This window comes from Barbus barbus (genome assembly GCF_936440315.1).
Source record: "Barbus barbus genome assembly, chromosome: 32".
NCBI lineage: Eukaryota > Metazoa > Chordata > Actinopteri > Cypriniformes > Cyprinidae > Barbus > Barbus barbus.
Window position 1 is genome coordinate 24038519 of NC_136760.1, and position 18391 is coordinate 24056909.

At 41.2% G+C, this 18391-nt stretch overlaps 1 protein-coding gene across 1 annotated transcript in view; it reads left to right on the forward strand.

The window, feature by feature from the left end:
* Positions 1–2007: 2007 nt before the first annotated feature.
* Positions 2008–18391, forward strand: part of LOC306852285 (IgGFc-binding protein-like) — a gene marked incomplete at its 5' end in the record, with an annotated part of 30968 nt that continues 14584 nt past the window's right edge. Inside the window, 38 exons of the mRNA XM_079388999.1 lie at positions 2008–2053; positions 2218–2499; positions 3251–3372; positions 3579–3857; positions 4038–4133; positions 4224–4377; positions 4574–4827; positions 4911–5057; positions 5138–5717; positions 5814–6397; positions 6513–7077; positions 7179–7783; positions 8013–8568; positions 8675–8871; positions 9017–9152; positions 9320–9367; positions 9692–9736; positions 9823–9944; positions 10195–10473; positions 10589–10681; positions 10769–10922; positions 11017–11270; positions 11558–11704; positions 11784–12363; positions 12476–13059; positions 13178–13742; positions 13842–14446; positions 14677–15232; positions 15336–15532; positions 15677–15812; positions 15980–16027; positions 16351–16395; positions 16485–16606; positions 16858–17136; positions 17252–17344; positions 17432–17585; positions 17680–17933; positions 18221–18367. Of these exons, the coding sequence (XP_079245125.1) occupies positions 2008–2053; positions 2218–2499; positions 3251–3372; positions 3579–3857; positions 4038–4133; positions 4224–4377; positions 4574–4827; positions 4911–5057; positions 5138–5717; positions 5814–6397; positions 6513–7077; positions 7179–7783; positions 8013–8568; positions 8675–8871; positions 9017–9152; positions 9320–9367; positions 9692–9736; positions 9823–9944; positions 10195–10473; positions 10589–10681; positions 10769–10922; positions 11017–11270; positions 11558–11704; positions 11784–12363; positions 12476–13059; positions 13178–13742; positions 13842–14446; positions 14677–15232; positions 15336–15532; positions 15677–15812; positions 15980–16027; positions 16351–16395; positions 16485–16606; positions 16858–17136; positions 17252–17344; positions 17432–17585; positions 17680–17933; positions 18221–18367 (10110 nt within the window). The remainder of the gene's footprint in view (positions 2054–2217; positions 2500–3250; positions 3373–3578; positions 3858–4037; positions 4134–4223; positions 4378–4573; positions 4828–4910; positions 5058–5137; positions 5718–5813; positions 6398–6512; positions 7078–7178; positions 7784–8012; positions 8569–8674; positions 8872–9016; positions 9153–9319; positions 9368–9691; positions 9737–9822; positions 9945–10194; positions 10474–10588; positions 10682–10768; positions 10923–11016; positions 11271–11557; positions 11705–11783; positions 12364–12475; positions 13060–13177; positions 13743–13841; positions 14447–14676; positions 15233–15335; positions 15533–15676; positions 15813–15979; positions 16028–16350; positions 16396–16484; positions 16607–16857; positions 17137–17251; positions 17345–17431; positions 17586–17679; positions 17934–18220; positions 18368–18391) is intronic.

The following is an 18391-nucleotide window of genomic DNA, read 5'->3' on the forward strand; positions in this document are numbered from 1 at the left end:
TCTAGGGAAAATTGATGGATAAAATAATTTAAAATATACAAACCACCATCCCCAGATTTAATGACCAATCTGGAACATTATGGAAGCTTTTTTTTTTTTTAAAAACTCCCTTTGTTGTAATTTTTTTTTTTTCCTCTTGACCCTCTTCTTGTGAAGCCCCTACTCCCAGCTCTGACCCATGCTCTGGTTACAATGTTCTTGATGACGACTGGAGAGACTTGCGCACAAACGTCTACCAATCATATTACAATGATGACCGATTTGTTGAATGGAATGGTTGGTATCGGCTGTATTTGAATGGAGAGAGTGCTCAGCTGTCTGAGTGGTGTGCGAGTTTCACAGGATGTGGTGGTGAAGTTGGACTTTATCTCAATGGCTCTCATCCAAAACCTGAGGATGGGGTGGTGACCCGTGAAGTCTTGGGGTCGTCGTCTTGGGCATGGTGGTGGTGGTGGTGGAACGCCCACCATTGTGGCTATTATAAATCCTCCTCCATTGAAATCAAAGCCTGTCCAGGAGATTACTACGTCTATAAACTTGTCAAACCTGACATGTCAATCCCTACGCCTACATACTGTGCAGGTGCAGTTTTAACTTGTGTGTTCTTTATGAATGATTTTATTAATCCCCTATAAGATTTACACTTTGTTACAGCTTAACATGTATATACCAATACATTTGTATAATAGGTAGTAACAATGTTAAACTTTTATATGGTCGTGGATGTTTTAATCAGTTCGACTAGACACACACAGTTATGAGATGTCGTTATTATGCATTAAATTATATAAATGACCCTGTAATACAGCATATAAACTGAAAATTCTAATTTCACTAACAACCTTTTTTCCTCCATATCAGTTGCTTTCAAAAACATCAGTAATGATCCTTGTAACAACTATGAAACTCTGGATCGTCCCTGGCGAGCCACAAATGAAACTGGACTTTACGTTTGTGATGAAAATTTCTCCTGGAACGGCTGGTATCGACTTTTTTACAATGGAATAAACATTCGAATGCAAGAGAGCTGTGTTGCTGGTGGCAGCTGTAACGCATATAGCGGTCTGTGGCTCAACGGTCCTCACCCTCAGATTGAGGATGGAGTGGTGACAGTGGAGGTCTGTGGAGGCAGCCATTATGGCTGCTGTGATTTCAAATCAACACCCATCAGAGTCAAAGCCTGCCCAGGCGATTACTATGTCTATGAACTTGTAAAGCCACATTCATTTTATTGTTCAGGATACTGTACAGGTAATATTATTCTGTAGCACTTTAAAAAAAAAAAACCTTTATATTGTTTGATCAATCTCTTAAAATTCCCTGTTTCAGATGCCAGCACTATATCAACAACTTTTTCCTCTACAAGTCCAGCTACATTTATGGGGTCCAGCATGAGTAGGTTTATTACAGTCAAAATAATATTTCATCTTAGTTCAAAGGATAATACAATACATTTAGTAAAATGTTTGAAAAATAATTAATTACAGCATTTGTTAGATATACTGTTAGGAGGATATTGGTTATTAAAAAAAATTGTTCTTCTCTGTTTATAATAAAGAGCTAATGGCATGCAGTACAAAGTAGCTTAGACTTTTGGCTGTTGCCATGAACATTGCCTTACTAATTCATTTATTTATTTTTCAATTTGTCTCATCAGCTGCTGTTAACACAGATTTTGATCCGTGCTATGACTACAACATTCTTGATAACTCATGGAGAAACACATTCAATATGTGGTATCAATATGCACATGATGACGCTCGTGTTGAATGGGATGGTTGGTATCGACTCTTCATTGATGGATCGAGTGCTCAGATGCCTGAGTGGTGTTTCTATTACATGTCATGTGGAGGTTTTAGTTCTCTGTGGCTTGGTGGCCCTCATCCTCAGCCAGAAGATGGAGTTGTTACTCGTGAAGTCTACGGTTCTTATTACGACCAGTGCAGTTACTACAGATCTGACCCAATCCAAGTCAAAGCCTGTCCTGGAAATTATTATGTCTATAAAATGAAAAGGCCAAAGGCATTGATCCCAGCCCCTGCATATTGTGCAGGTACAGTAATTCTCCTACATCTTTTACATACTTATTATTTATAAAATTTTGAGCTTTGATTATAAAGACTGCATTTATAGACTTGCTAAAGAATAATGTATTTACAGTGAAAAGGATGTGTGTTTGAAGAAATCTTAGCACCTCTTTTACTTTTCCTAAAACAGTTGCTTTCACCACTCCGAGTGCTGACCCTTGCTACAACTACAACAGCCTAGATGAACCCCGGAGAGCCACCATCAGCCCACACGACTATAAATATTATTACTATGGAATATGTGATTATAATGTCAACTGGAACGGCTGGTACAGGCTGTTCTACAATGGTCAGAGTGTCCAGATGCCAGATTCATGTGTTGGTTATGGCATGTGTGGCACTTCTCACCCACTGTGGCTCAACGGCCCTCACCCACAGCCGGAGGATGGAGTGGTCACTCGGCAAGTGTGTGGTTCAACATGGAATGACTGCTGTGGTTACAAATCTCATCCCATACAAGTCAAAGCTTGTCCAGGAAACTATTTTGTGTATGAATTTCTCAGACCAACATTCTGCTCAGCTTATTGTGCAGGTAGAGCATTGCTGTAGTCATGTTTTTGTTTTTGAAATTTAAATTTTGTAGTGAAATATAATGTCATGTGGAGGTTTTAGAATCAATAATTGATTCTTTCATTTAGTGATCTTTGGGGGGTAATGAGAGTTATTGGATATTCCTGTGCTAAAATGTCAGTGATCAGCCACATTTCCAGAAACCTCTTTTTCAAATCTGTTGACCTACAGAAGAAGAATGTTCCGTACAGCTGTTATGTCCTTCAGAACATGCAAATCTATTAATAGTAGTTGTTATAGCAGGAGCAGGAGAAGTAGTAGAAGTAAATAGCAGTAATAATAGTAGTAAACATCCTCAATAATGGTATGCTTTAAAATGACGGTAGTCTTTGGTCCAATATAAATATTACAGTTTTCATGTATTTTTTTCTTTACAGAAATTATCATCACAAATACAACAACAAGCTCAAATATTTCCTCAGGTATTTTAACACAATTAATGTACAAAAAATAATACAAATGTGAAATCACATGTTAATAGAACAGTTATTAAGAGCTGTTTACATGTTAAGAGTGTTATATGATGTTTATAACTCTAAAACGGTGTACCATACAGTACATCATATGTCTGATATATTATGTTACTGTTGCAGGACCATTTTATCCATTTGGAGCTGGAGACACAGAGAGCGATCGTTCTGATGATGGGAGTTCACCATTGATCTACCTTTTGCAATCATTTATATTTTTTGGACAGACATACAACCAACTATATGTAAGTGAATATGATCTCATAAATCAGAAAGGTATCCACAGAGTTATAAAAAAAAAGAGTTTCTGAAAGAGTTTTGCTCCGTTATTGTTATGGTAAACGTTAACGCTCGCATTTAGTCTATTTCTAACTCTTATTAAACTTTACCTTGGAAAACTTTGGAACAGTTTAAAATATTATGTAAATCTTAACATTATCCTTTATTTCAGATCAACAACAATGGATACTTGGCATTTGATTGGTCATGGTACAGCTACTACCCATACCAGTTCCCAGGATATGGTGGAATAGACCTCATCGCTCCATTCTGGACAGATATTGATAACCGTGGCAATGGTGCTATATCATATCGTCAGTACATGTCTGGCAGTGTTCTTACAGAGGCCACACAAGACATTAACCAGTACTTCCCTGACCTGAGCTTTTCAGCAACTTGGGTCTTTGTTGCAACGTGGGACAGAGTTGCATATTATCCATATTCAAGAACTGTAAGAAATCCAATCTGGTTATGTCAAATATTCTTGTTCTTTTTTAATAGAATATTAAAAAAAAGTCAAAATTAATGTAACCCACCATAGAGTTAAATAATCCTCATTGTATGATTACTGTTGTTGTGACTTTCAGCAAACTGTTGGCTAGCACATGATTTTTAAATTGGTCTTTTTCAGGAAACATCTTTCCAGGTGGTTTTGATTTCAGATGGGCATTTCTCTTTTGTTTTGTTTAATTATGGAACAATTGCTCCAACTCAAAGATATGTACAGGTGTGCTTTCACAATATATAGTTGAAACTATTCCAATTTACTAACTGAAGAAGAAACTAACAAGGATTTTCTTTTGTTCAATTATTGTAGGCTGGTTATGACACAATCAGCTCTAGATACCACTTCTCAGTTACAGAATCGCAACAGAGTAACATCACAAGCTTAACATACAGCAGCAATGTCAATGTGCCAGGCAGATGGGCTTTCAGAACAGATCATGGATCACGGGGTTGTCAGTTTAATGGTAATGTCCAATGTCCTCTTATACTAATTAAGTTATTTGCTATTTTCAGTGACCCTCAACAAACCTCAAATAACTTTTCATTTAACTTTATCTTATTGGTAAACCTTTTAAAAATAAATATACTTAAAAATAGTTTTAGGTGTTTGATCTCCTAACATACAACAACACTGAGTTCTAAGCCATGTGAAACTACTAGGTGTTCCAGTACAGCTCGGAGACTCTTTCTGGAGCGATGAAACATGCCAGCAGAGATGCACCTGCACCAGCAGCGGCCTCCAGTGTAGCCACGAGCCCTGCAGTTACTCCCAAGTCTGCCGTACAGCTGCCTTCCAGTACTCTTGCCAGAACATTCAGCGGCAAACCTGTACCATCTCTGGTGATCCTCACTACTACACCTTTGACTATCAGGTTTTTCACTTTCAAGGGACCTGCACTTATGTTCTGTCTGAGGTTAGTCTTCCTCTGTAAATTAAATGGGTTTCTATTCATTTTGTTAGTATGAATCAACTGGTAATCCTTGAATTTTTATTTAGGTTTGTGGCAATGGTTTGCAATATTATCGAATTGAGGGCAAAAATGAGCATCGGGGCAGCACGCATGTGTCATGGACACGGATGGTCAGAGTGTTTGTCTATGATGAAGTAATTGAACTGGTCAAGGATCACTATTATGAAGCGAGGGTTAGTATGACTATACTGCTTTAATTCTCTCTTGAATGCTGTTCATTTTCCTAATTTCCTCTTTTTCTAACACTCTCCAGGTTAATGGAAGCTTTGTAGCAACACCATTCTCCCTTCACAATGGCTCCATCCAGGTTTATCAGTCAGGTTTTTCCTTGGCCATCAGCACAGACTTTGGTCTGGTTGTTACATATGATGCATACAGCTACGTCAGCATATCTGTACCGTATGACTATTTTAATTCCACCTGTGGTCTGTGCGGAAACTTTAACCTGCATCCCGAAGATGACTTCCGTTCACCCAGTGGTGAAGTCTTGAGCTCAGATGTGGACTTTGCAAACAGTTGGAAAGTACACAGTGACACAGATCCTGAATGCCATAATGTCAGGTGCACAGGTCTGGCTTGTGCTGTTTGTACCACAGATGAAATGACTCTATACAGTGACAGCAACCACTGTGGAATCCTAGAAGATGTTGTTGGCCCTTTTTCCGATTGCCACTCTGTGCATGCACCACAGACCTACATTGAGAACTGTGTATATGACCTTTGCTTGGGAGGAGGGTACCAGCCCATTCTGTGCCAGGCTCTCAATGTGTATGCTACTCAGTGCCAACAGCAGGGTGTACATCTTGGTCAGTGGAGACAGCAGGGCTTTTGTGGTAGGTATCTTGTTGAGCTGGATGATCAGTAAAAATTTAATCTTTGTCTGTGTATATTCTTGATGCATGTTCTTTATTTTCTTCCTCCATTACTAGAGATTCAATGCCCTGAACACAGTCATTTTGAGCCCCAAGGAACAGGTTGTCCTGCGACGTGCAGTAATCCATCTGCGCCAATGAACTGTCCCTTGCCCAGTCAGGAAAGCTGTATCTGTGATCCTGGGTACATCCTGAGCGCTGGAGAGTGTGTGCCTGAAGCAAACTGTGGCTGCATCTTTGAGGGCTTCTATTACGCAGAAGGACAGTCGGTGGTGTTGGATGGTGACTGTGGGAGACAGTGTGTGTGCAGCAGCATGTTGATGACCTGCCATCAGCACCAGTGTGGTCCAGCAGAGGTGTGTGGAGTCCATGATGGTGTGAGAGGCTGCAGACCCACTGGCTATGCTACCTGCTCGGTTGAGGACCTTGGATCATATCACACCTTCGATGGACTAAGTTTCAGATATCAGGGAGCATGCGGACTGACCCTTGCTAGGGTGATGGGGCTATCCCCACTACCACACTTTGTATTGACGGTGGAGAAAGTACCCAGAGGCCTTCAAGACTTTTCCAGGTTCCTGAAGTTTGAGACAGAAGGAATTCAGGTCTCCATTGAAATGGGAGAGGGCAGCAATGTAAAGGTTAGACAAAATATGAAATCACTATTCTTTTAGTGCATCCAAGAGCATAATTGCATTATTCAAAATTATATGCTAGATGGAAAATTCTCCTGACACTGTTTATCACTCTTTTCAGGTGGATGGACAGATGGTCGGTCTGCCTGTCAGTGTTGGCTCTGGTCAAATCCGCATTTATCACAGCAGTGTGAGGGGTTTTGTTTTGGAAACAAACTTTGGGGTGACTCTAAGAGCTGACTGGCCACACATTGTTCGAATTACGGCACCAAGCACATATAGTGGCACACTTGGAGGTCTGTGTGGGAACTTCAATGGAGATATTGCCGATGAGTTTTACACTCCAGATGCTGTCCTGTTGAATGACGTTCAGCTGTTTGCGGACAGCTGGCGGGATGGTTCCCTATCAACCCACTGTGAGGACCCAAATGACAGTTGGGAACCAGGACATTATCAGAACAGCAGCCAGTTCACTGAACATTGTAGCATCATGGCCAAGCATGATGGACCATTTGCTGAGTGCAGCAGAGCAATAGATCCTCAGCAACGGATAGCAGATTGCGTTCAGCTGCTGGAGCAGACACAAGGTGCCAGAGAGGCTCTATGCGAGGCTTTGCGAGGTTACACACTACTTTGTCAACTGAATGGCATTGCAGTAGAAGAGTGGAGGAGTGTCACCCACTGTAGTAAGCATCAAGTGCTGGATCTGCTGACTTAAAACTTGATTTTATGAAGCTGAAATATGCTTATATTTCCTACCATTGTCATTATGCTTTTGTCATTCCAGATCCCACCTGTCCAGCAAATTCCCATTATGAAGTATGCAGCACATCCTGTCCTGCTTCCTGCCCCAGCCTCTCGTTTCCATTTCAGTGCACATTGCAGTGCCAGGAGGGATGCCAGTGTAATGATGGAAATGTGTTGAATGGAGATCGTTGTGTTCCCCCCGTGGGTTGTGGTTGTTACCACTCTGGGCGTTATCGGCAGGCTGGAGAAAGGTTCTGGCATGGTGAAGAGTGCCAGTTCTTGTGTGTGTGTGATGGAATCACTGGAAATGTTCATTGCACACCATCTTCTTGCAGTGAGGAGGAGGTCTGCCATGTGTTGGATGGCGAGTATGGTTGCCATCCTCGGCCGCACGCTCGTTGCTCTGCTTCGGGAGACCCCCATTACATGTCTTTTGATAAATCCTACTTTGACTTCCAGGGAACATGCCGCTATGTGCTAGCCACCGTATGTAATGACACTACTGGGCTTCCGCACTTCCAGGTAGATGCAAGGAACGAGGCATGGCATGGACTCCAAGTGTCGATTACTGTTGAAATTTTTGTCAATGTCTCTGGGCATCTTGTGCACATGTCACGGGACATGAACCGTCGCTTTACTGTTGAGGTAATCAAGCATTATAGGGGATAGATAAAAACATAAATATTAATGATAATTTGTGTGATTATGATGCCATAATCTACAACAAATCAACCCTTCAAACAATTTCACTTTGATATTACTCTGGAGAACACACCCAGAAGCACACTTGTTTTCAAGCCTTATTGTATTTAGTCATCAATATTGCCTGCTTGGCTTTAAAACACGGTATTGGTTTTATTCTCTTTTCAATCAGGTTGATGGAGAGACCAGAAACCTCCCCATCCTGCTTGACTCTGGACGGGTGTCTGTGTACTCCAGCGCACAGTACATATTCGTATCAACTGACTTTGGTTTGAGCGTTGGTTATAGTGGCTCCTGGGCAGTGAACATCATCGTACCAGCGGACTACAGTGGGGTTACGTGTGGCATCTGTGGCAACTTCAACGGCCAGAGTAATGATGACTTCATGACTCCTTCAGGTGCTCTGTTGCGCTCAGCAGACCAGTTTGGGGCAAGTTGGAAGGTTGAGGACGAGCTGCCATGCAATGATGGATGTGGAAACAATTGCCCTTTGTGCGAGGATCAGACAACCTCCCGTTCCCTGTGTGACATCATCAGGTCCAGTGAGGGCCCCTTTAGTTTCTGCCATGTTTATGTCGATCCTCAGGCCTACTTTGATGACTGTGTGTTCGATGTGTGCCTTTCTGGAAACCGTAATGATGTCCTGTGTCGCTCGATCCAAACCTATGCGAGTGCCTGTCAGTCTAACAATGCCGTTATCTATCCCTGGAGAGAAAGCACATCCTGTGGTGAGTGAGATCATTTTTTTGTTATTTTTATTGGTGTGTAATTTTCTTGAAAATGGAATACATTTTTAAGACATGCTTGACATAAATACAACTGTTAATTTTCCAGACATAACCTGCCCAGAGAACAGCCACTATGAGTTGTGTGGCACAGACTGTGGTCATACTTGCGCCAGCAACGTTGATGCTAGTTGTGAACACACATGCTCAGAGGGATGTTTCTGTGATGATGGGTTGGTGAGGAGTGGAGGACTCTGTGTCCCAGTGGAGCAATGTGGCTGCTTGCATAACGGATTCTACTTTAATGTAAGGACTGAAACTCTGTTTTGACAAAGCTTTATTAGATTTCACAAGATCGGAGTCTTGTATGTAGTATATCAATACTAAAACAACTCATACGTACTCTGTTCTGGAAATGTAACGTTTATTGTTTTGTGATATGATTTCTTAGGTTGGTGAGCAATTCTGGGATGAAGAATGTTCCCAAATCTGTGAATGTTTTGCTCCACATGATTTACGCTGCTCTGAATCATCATGCCCATCAACGATGGAGTGTACGGTCAGAAATGGACTTCGTGGCTGCTATGGTCAGTACATGTGTTTGATATCTCCTATATTAACTTTTCTTAATTGCATTAGCTAAACATTCACCTTAGAGTGGATGATCAATGTTGCACTCTATAGGGATATCAGAATTGCCAATTAATGTAACTAATGTAAGTAATGTCTTTTTCATGCTATTTTCTCTGTGCAGAAGAGAGCACCACATACATCACCACCACCAGATCAAGCCTTCCCTCAGGTATTTTTATTTATTTTTTTAATGCAGAGAAAACAAAACATCATAAATGAAAAGAAGTCATGTGATATCAATGATGGCATAAATTTGTTTACTAATAAAATGTTACAAGCCTTTTTTTTCATCATGTTGTCTCAGAGGATGTTAGCTTGGTTCAGATTTATTTTTTTAATTTAAGAACTCCTTCAAATCTTTATGGAGAAAATTAATAGGAAAAATACTTACAGAATCCGAGTTGGTGAAAAAGCAGACATTGTTGCACACTACAATGATATCAGATTTGGCATGTAATGTGAAAAAAAGTATATATATTTTTCTCTCTTGTAGAGCAGAGCACCATTAACATGACCACCACCAGACCAATCCCCCCAGGTATTTTTTAAATAATTTGAAAAAATAAACTAATTAATAATAATAATAATAATGATCAATGAATGTAAATTCATGAATTCCCACAGCTGTGTTTTATCCATTTGGAGCTGGAGACACAGAAAGTTATCGTTCTGATGATGGGAGTTCATCTGTGATCTACCTTCTGCACCATTTCATATTTTTTGGACAAACATATAGTCAAATATATGTAAGTCTCTGTACATTAATTAGATAAATCAGAAAAAAACTATTACTCGCAATTATTATTTAGGTTAATTATGTTCCGAATGCTCAAAACTTATTTTTTTAAATAGTTATTTTGATTACATATAAAAATATAATTTAATTAATAGTCTTGTAGTCTATTTCATAGTAAATGATGGCCCTGTTCCCACATGACTGAATCTTGCATATTTTAAAAGAAGGTGTATGTGATAAGACATCTTTAACTATTTCAGGTCAACAACAATGGAGACTTGACTTTTAATGAACCATTTCACAGCTGGAGTCCATACCAGTTCCCAGGTTATGGTGGAATAGACCTCATTGCTCCATTCTGGGCAGATATTGATAACCGTGGCAATGGTGTTATTTCATATCGTCAGTACACATCTGGCAGTGTTCTTACAGAGGCTACACAAGATATTAACCAATACTTCCCTGACCTGAGCTTTTCTGCAACTTGGGTCTTTGTAGCAACATGGGACAGAGTTGCATATTTCCCTGTGTCAGGAACAGTAAGAATCCCAGCTTGATTTTGTTCAGTGTTCTTGTCCTTGAAATACAGTATATGATTATTGTGACATCTGGAAAACTTGTAGTGACTAGCACTTTTACAATGGTCTTTTTCAGGAAACATCTTTCCAAGTGGTTTTGATTTCAGATGGCCATTACACATTTGTTTTGATGAATTATGGAACAATTGCTCCAAAACATTATGTACAGGTGTGCACAACATGGTAAATAAAATATAGAGATTTAGAAGACTATATAAATAAGGTGCTGAACATGTTTTATCATAATTTATCACAGGCTGGTTATGACACCATCAACTCCAGATACCATTTTTCAATTCCTGGATCATTCTCAAATGACATCACAAACTTGACATACAGCAGCAATGTCAATGTGCCAGGCAGATGGGCTTTCAGAACAGATCATGGATCACGGGGTTGTCAGTTTAATGGTAACATTTTTCTATTCTCCTGAAATGCTTTTAGTTATTCCCTTAATATCCAGTAATTCTGAATTGAAATCTATGTGAAACTGCTGTTTTGTAGGTATTCCAGTGCAGCTCGGAGACTCTTTCTGGAGTGATGAAACCTGCCAGCAGAGATGCACCTGCACCAGCAGCGGCCTCCTATGTAGCCACGAGCCCTGCAGTTACTCCCAAGCCTGCCGTCCAGCTGCCTTCCAGTACTCTTGCCAGAACATTCAGCGGCAAACCTGTACCATCTCTGGTGATCCTCACTACTACACTTTTGACTATCAGGTTTTTCACTTTCAAGGGACCTGCACTTATGTTCTGTCTGAGGTTAGTCGTTCTCCAATGCAGGATTAAGCAACTTTGCTCCTGGAGAGCTACCATCCTGCAGACTTCAGTTCCAACCCTGCTTCAACACACTTGCCTGTGCTGTAATTTTCTAGTAAACCTGAACATCTTGATTAGCTGGTTCAGGTGTGCTTGACTGGGTTGGAGCTCAACTCTACAAGATTTAGCTCTCCAACGGCAAGGTTGGCTACCCCTACTCTATCATTTCTATGGCATTCTGTTTATTATATAATACGTAGAAATCAGTTGGAAATCCTTGACACTTTTAGGCCTGTGGCAGCGGATTTCCATACTATCGCATTGAGGGAAAAAATGAGCATCGGGGCAGCACACATGTGTCATGGACGCGGATGGTCAGAGTGTTTGTCTATGATGAAGTAATTGAACTGGTCAAGGATCACTATTATGACGCAAGGGTTAGTATGACTATATTGCTGTAATTCTCACTTAAATGCTGTTCTTTTTCCTAATCGCTCTTTCTTCAACACTCTCCAGGTTAATGGAAGTTTTGCAGCAACGCCATTCTCCCTTCGCAATGGCTCCATCCAGGTCTATCGGTCAGGTTTTTCCTTGGCCATCAGCACAGACTTTGGTCTGGTTGTTACATATGATGCATACAGCTACGTCAGCATATCTGTACCGTATGACTATTTTAACGCCACCTGTGGTCTGTGCGGAAACTTTAACCTGCATCCTGAAGATGACTTCCGTTCACCCAGTGGTGAGATCTTGAGCTCAGATGTGGACTTTGCCAACAGTTGGAAAGTGCAAAGTGACACAGATCCTGAATGCCATAATGTCAGGTGCACAGGTCTGGCTTGTGCTGTTTGTACAACAGATGAAATGACTCTATACAGTGACAGCAACCACTGTGGAATCCTAGAAGATGTCTTCGGCCCTTTTGGCACTTGCCACTCTGTGCATGTACCGCAGACCTACATAGAGAACTGTGTATATGACCTTTGCTTGGGAGGAGGGTACCAGCCCATTCTGTGCCAGGCTCTCAATGTGTATGCTACTCAGTGCCAACAGCAGGGTGTACAACTTGGTCAGTGGAGACAGCAGGGCTTCTGTGGTAGGCAATCATTTTGTGATTAATTAGTTCAATAGAGCAAATTAGATTTCTTTCCAAATTGAAAGATTACATGAATTAATGAATATTCTTTATTTTCTTCCTCCATTACTAGAGATTCAATGCCCTGAATACAGTCATTTTGAGCCTCAAGGAACAGGTTGCCCTGCGACGTGCAGTAATCCATCTTCCCCAATGAACTGTCCCTTGCCCAGTCAGGAAAGCTGTATCTGTGATCCTGGGTATATCCTGAGCGCTGGAGAGTGTGTGCCTGAAGCGAACTGTGGCTGCATCTTTGAGGGCTTCTATTATGCAGAAGGACAGTCGGTGGTGTTGGATGGTGACTGTGGAAGACAGTGTGTGTGCAGCAGCATGTCGATGACCTGCCATCAGCACCAGTGTGGTCCAGCAGAGGTGTGTGGAGTCCATGATGGTGTGAGAGGCTGCAGACCCACTGGCTATGCTACCTGCTCGGTTGAAGACCTCGGATCATATCACACCTTCGATGGACTAAGTTTCAGATATCAGGGAGCATGCGGACTGACCCTTGCTAGGGTGATGGGGCCATCCCCACTACCACACTTTGTGTTGACGGTGGAGAAAGTACCCAGAGGCCTTCAAGACTTTTCCAGGTTCCTGAAGTTTGAGACAGAAGGAATTCAGGTCTCCATCGAAATGGGAGAGGGCAGCAATGTAAAGGTTAGACAAAATATGAAATCACTATGCTTTTACTCCATCCAAGAGTATAATTTTATTATTTTTCAAATTAATGCGCTAGATGGAAAATTCTCCTGACACTGTTTATCACTCTTTTCAGGTGGATGGACAGATGGTCGGTCTGCCTGTCAGTGTTGGCTCTGGTCAAATCCGCATTTATCACAGCAGTGTGAGGGGTTTTGTATTGGAAACAAACTTTGGGGTGACTGTAAGAGCTGACTGGCCACACATTGTCCGAATTACGGCACCAAGCACATATAGTGGCACACTTGGAGGTCTGTGTGGGAACTTCAATAGAAACATTGCTGATGAATTTTACACTCCAGATGCTGTCCTTTTGAATGACACTCAGTTGTTTGCGGACAGCTGGCGGGATGGTTCCCTATCAACCCACTGTGAGGACCCAAATGACAGTTGGGAACCAGGACATTATCAGAACAGCAGTCAATTCATTGAACATTGTAGCATCATGGCCAATCATGATGGACCATTTGCTGAGTGCAGCAGAGCAATAGATCCTCAGCAACGGATTGCAGATTGCGTTCAGCTGCTGGAGCAGACACAAGGTGCCAGAGAGGCTCTATGCGAGGCTTTACGAGGTTACACACTACTTTGCCAACATAATGGCATTGCAGTAGAAGAGTGGAGGAGTGCCACCCACTGCAGTAAGCATCAAGTGCTGGATCTGCTGACTTAAAACTTGATTTCATGAAGCTGAAATATGTTTATTTTCTACCATTGTCATTATGCTTTTGTCATTCCAGATCCCACCTGTCCAGCAAATTCCCATTATGAAGTATGCAGCACATCCTGTCCTGCTTCCTGCCCCAGCCTTTCATTTCCATTTCAGTGCACATTGCAGTGCCAGGAGGGATGCCAGTGTAATGACGGAAATGTGTTGAATGGAGATCGCTGTGTTCCCCCCGTGGGTTGTGGTTGTTACCACTCTGGGCGTTATCGGCAGGCTGGAGAAAGGTTCTGGCATGGTGAAGAGTGCCAGTTCTTGTGTGTGTGTGATGGAATCACTGGAAATGTTCATTGCACACCAACTTCTTGCAGTGAGGAGGAGGTCTGCCATGTGTTGGATGGCGAGTACGGTTGCCATCCTAGGCCGCACGCTCGTTGCGCTGCTTCGGGAGACCCCCATTACATGTCTTTTGATAAATCCTACTTTGACTTCCAGGGCACATGCCGCTATGTGCTAGCCACCGTATGTAATGACACTACTGGGCTTCCGCACTTCCAGGTAGATGCAAGGAACGAGGCATGGCATGGACTCCCAGTGTCGATTACTGTTGAAATTTTTGTCAATGTCTCTGGGCATCTTGTGCACATGTCACGGGACATGAACCGTCGCTTTACTGTTGAGGTAATCAAGCATTATAGGGGATAGATAAAAACATAAATATTAATGATAATTTTGTGTGATTGTGATGCCATAATCTACAACAAATCAACTCTTCAAACAATTTCACTTTGATATTACTCTGGAGAACACACCCAGAAGTGCACTTGTTTTCAAGCCTTATTGTATTTAGTCATCAATATTGCCTGCTTGGCTTTAAAACAAGGTATTGGTTTTATTCTCTTTTCAATCAGGTTGATGGAGAGACCAGAAACCTCCCCATCCTGCTTGACTCTGGACGGGTGTCTGTGTACTCCAGCGCACAGTACATATTTGTATCAACTGACTTTGGTTTGAGCGTTGGTTATAGTGGCTCCTGGGCAGTGAATATCATCGTACCAGCGGACTACAGTGGGGTTACGTGTGGCATCTGTGGCAACTTCAACGGCCAGAGTAATGATGACTTCATGACTCCTTCAGGTGCTCTGTTGCGCTCAGCAGACCAGTTTGGGGCAAGTTGGAAGGTTGAGGACGAGCTGCCATGCAATGATGGGTGTGGAAACAATTGCCCTTTGTGCGAGGATCAGACAACCTCCCGTTCCCTGTGTGACATCATCAGGTCCAGTGAGGGCCCCTTTAGTTTCTGCCATGTTTATGTCGATCCTCAGGCCTACTTTGATGACTGTGTGTTCGATGTGTGCCTTTCTGGAAACCGTAATGATGTCCTGTGTCGCTCGATCCAAACCTATGCGAGTGCCTGTCAGTCTAACAATGCCGTTATCTATCCCTGGAGAGAAAGCACATCCTGTGGTGAGTGAGATCATTTTTTTATTTTTATTAGTGTGTCATTTTCTTGAAAATGGAATACATTTTTAAGACATGCTTGACATAAATACAACTGTTAATTTTCCAGACATAACCTGCCCAGAGAACAGCCACTATGAGTTGTGTGGCACAGACTGTGGTCATACTTGCGCCAGCAACGTTGATGCTAGTTGTGAACACACATGCTCAGAGGGATGTTTCTGTGATGATGGGTTGGTGAGGAGTGGAGGACTCTGTGTCCCAGTGGAGCAATGTGGCTGCTTGCATAACGGATTCTACTTTAATGTAAGGACTGAAACTCTGTTTTGACAAAGCTTTATTAGATTTCACAAGATCGGAGTCTTGTATGTAGTATATCAATACTAAAACAACTCATACGTACTCTGTTCTGGAATGTAAAGTTTATTGTTTTTTGGTATGATTTCTTAGGTTGGTGAGCAATTCTGGGATGAAGAATGTTCCCAAATCTGTGAATGTTTTGCTCCACATGATTTACGCTGCTCTGAATCATCATGCCCATCAACGATGGAGTGTATGGTCAGAAATGGACTTCGTGGCTGCTATGGTCAGTAAATGTGTTTGATATCTCCTATATTAACTTTTCTTAATTGCATTAGCTAAACATTCACCTTAGAGTGGATGATCAATGTTGCACTCTATAGGGATATCAGAATTGCCAATTAATGTAACTAATGTAAGTAATGTCTTTTTCATGCTATTTTCTCTGTGCAGAAGAGAGCACCACATACATCACCACCACCAGATCAAGCCTTCCCTCAGGTATTTTTATTTTTTTTTTAATGCAGAGAAAACAAAACATCATAAATGAAAAGAAGTCATGTGATATCAATGATGGCATAAATTTGTTTACTAATAAAATGTTACAAGCCTTTTTTTTCATCATGTTGTCTCAGAGGATGTTAGCTTGGTTCAGATTTATTTTTTTAATTTAAGAACTCCTTCAAATCTTTATGGAGAAAATTAATAGGAAAAATACTTACAGAATCCGAGTTGGTGAAAAAGCAGACATTGTTGCACACTACAATGATATCAGATTTGGCATGTAATGTGAAAAAAAGTATATATATTTTTCTCTCTTGTAGAGCAGAGCACCATTAACATGACCACCACCAGACCAATCCCCCCAGGTATTTTTTAAATAATTTGAAAAAATAAACGAATTAATAATAATAATAATAATAATGAACAATGAATGTAAATTCATGAATTCCCACAGCTGTGTTTTATCCATTTGGAGCTGGAGACACAGAAAATTATCGTTCTGATGATGGGAGTTCATCTGTGATCTACCTTCTGCACCATTTCATATTTTTTGGACAAACATATAGTCAAATATATGTAAGTCTCTGTACATTAATTAGATAAATCAGAAAAAAACTATTACTCGCAATTAATATTTGGGTTAATTATGTTCCGGATACTCAAAACGTTTTTTTTTTAAATAGTTATTTTGATTACGTATAAAAATATAATTTAATTAATAGTCTTGTAGTCTATTTCATAGTAAATGATGGCCCTGTTCCCACATGACTGAATCTTGCATATTTTAAAAGAAGGTGTATGTGATAAGACATCTTTAACTATTTCAGGTCAACAACAATGGAGACTTGACTTTTAATGAACCATTTCACAGCTGGAGTCCATACCAGTTCCCAGGTTATGGTGGAATAGACCTCATTGCTCCATTCTGGACAGATATTGATAACCGTGGCAATGGTGTTATTTCATATCGTCAGTACACATCTGGCAGTGTTCTTACAGAGGCTACACAAGATATTAACCAATACTTCCCTGACCTGAGCTTTTCTGCAACTTGGGTCTTTGTAGCAACATGGGACAGAGTTGCATATTTCCCTGTGTCAGGAACAGTAAGAATCCCAGCTTGATTTTGTTCAGTGTTCTTGTCCTTGAAATACAGTATATGATTATTGTGACATCTGGAAAACTTGTAGTGACTAGCACTTTTACAATGGTCTTTTTCAGGAAACATCTTTCCAAGTGGTTTTGATTTCAGATGGCCATTACACATTTGTTTTGATGAATTATGGAACAATTGCTCCAAAACATTATGTACAGGTGTGCACAACATGGTAAATAAAATATAGAGATTTAGAAGACTATATAAATAAGGTGCTGAACATGTTTTATCATAATTTATCACAGGCTGGTTATGACACCATCAACTCCAGATACCATTTTTCAATTCCTGGATCATTCTCAAATGACATCACAAACTTGACATACAGCAGCAATGTCAATGTGCCAGGCAGATGGGCTTTCAGAACAGATCATGGATCACGGGGTTGTCAGTTTAATGGTAACATTTTTCTATTCTCCTGAAATGCTTTTAGTTATTCCCTTAATATCCAGTAATTCTGAATTGAAATCTATGTGAAACTGCTGTTTTGTAGGTATTCCAGTGCAGCTCGGAGACTCTTTCTGGAGTGATGAAACCTGCCAGCAGAGATGCACCTGCACCAGCAGCGGCCTCCTATGTAGCCACGAGCCCTGCAGTTACTCCCAAGCCTGCCGTCCAGCTGCCTTCCAGTACTCTTGCCAGAACATTCAGCGGCAAACCTGTACCATCTCTGGTGATCCTCACTACTACACCTTTGACTATCAGGTTTTTCACTTTCAAGGGACCTGCACTTATGTTCTATCTGAGGTTAGTCGTTCTCCAATGCAGGATTAAGCAATGTTGCTCCTGGAGAGCTACCATCCTGCAGACTTCAGTTCCAACCCTGCCTCAACACACTTGCCTGTGCTGTAATTTTCTAGTAAACCTGAACATCTTGATTAGCTGGTTCAGGTGTGTTTGACTGGGTTGGAGCTCAACTCTACAAGATTTAGCTCTCCAACGGCAAGGTTGGCTACCCCTACTCTATCATTTCTATGGCATTCTGTTTATTATATAATACGTAGAAATCAGTTGGAAATCCTTGACACTTTTAGGCCTGTGGCAGCGGTTTTCCATACTATCGCATTGAGGGAAAAAATGAGCATCGGGGCAGCACACATGTGTCATGGACGCGGATGGTCAGAGTGTTTGTCTATGATGAAGTTATTGAACTGGTCAAGGATCACTATTATGACGCAAGGGTTAGTATGACTATATTGCTGTAA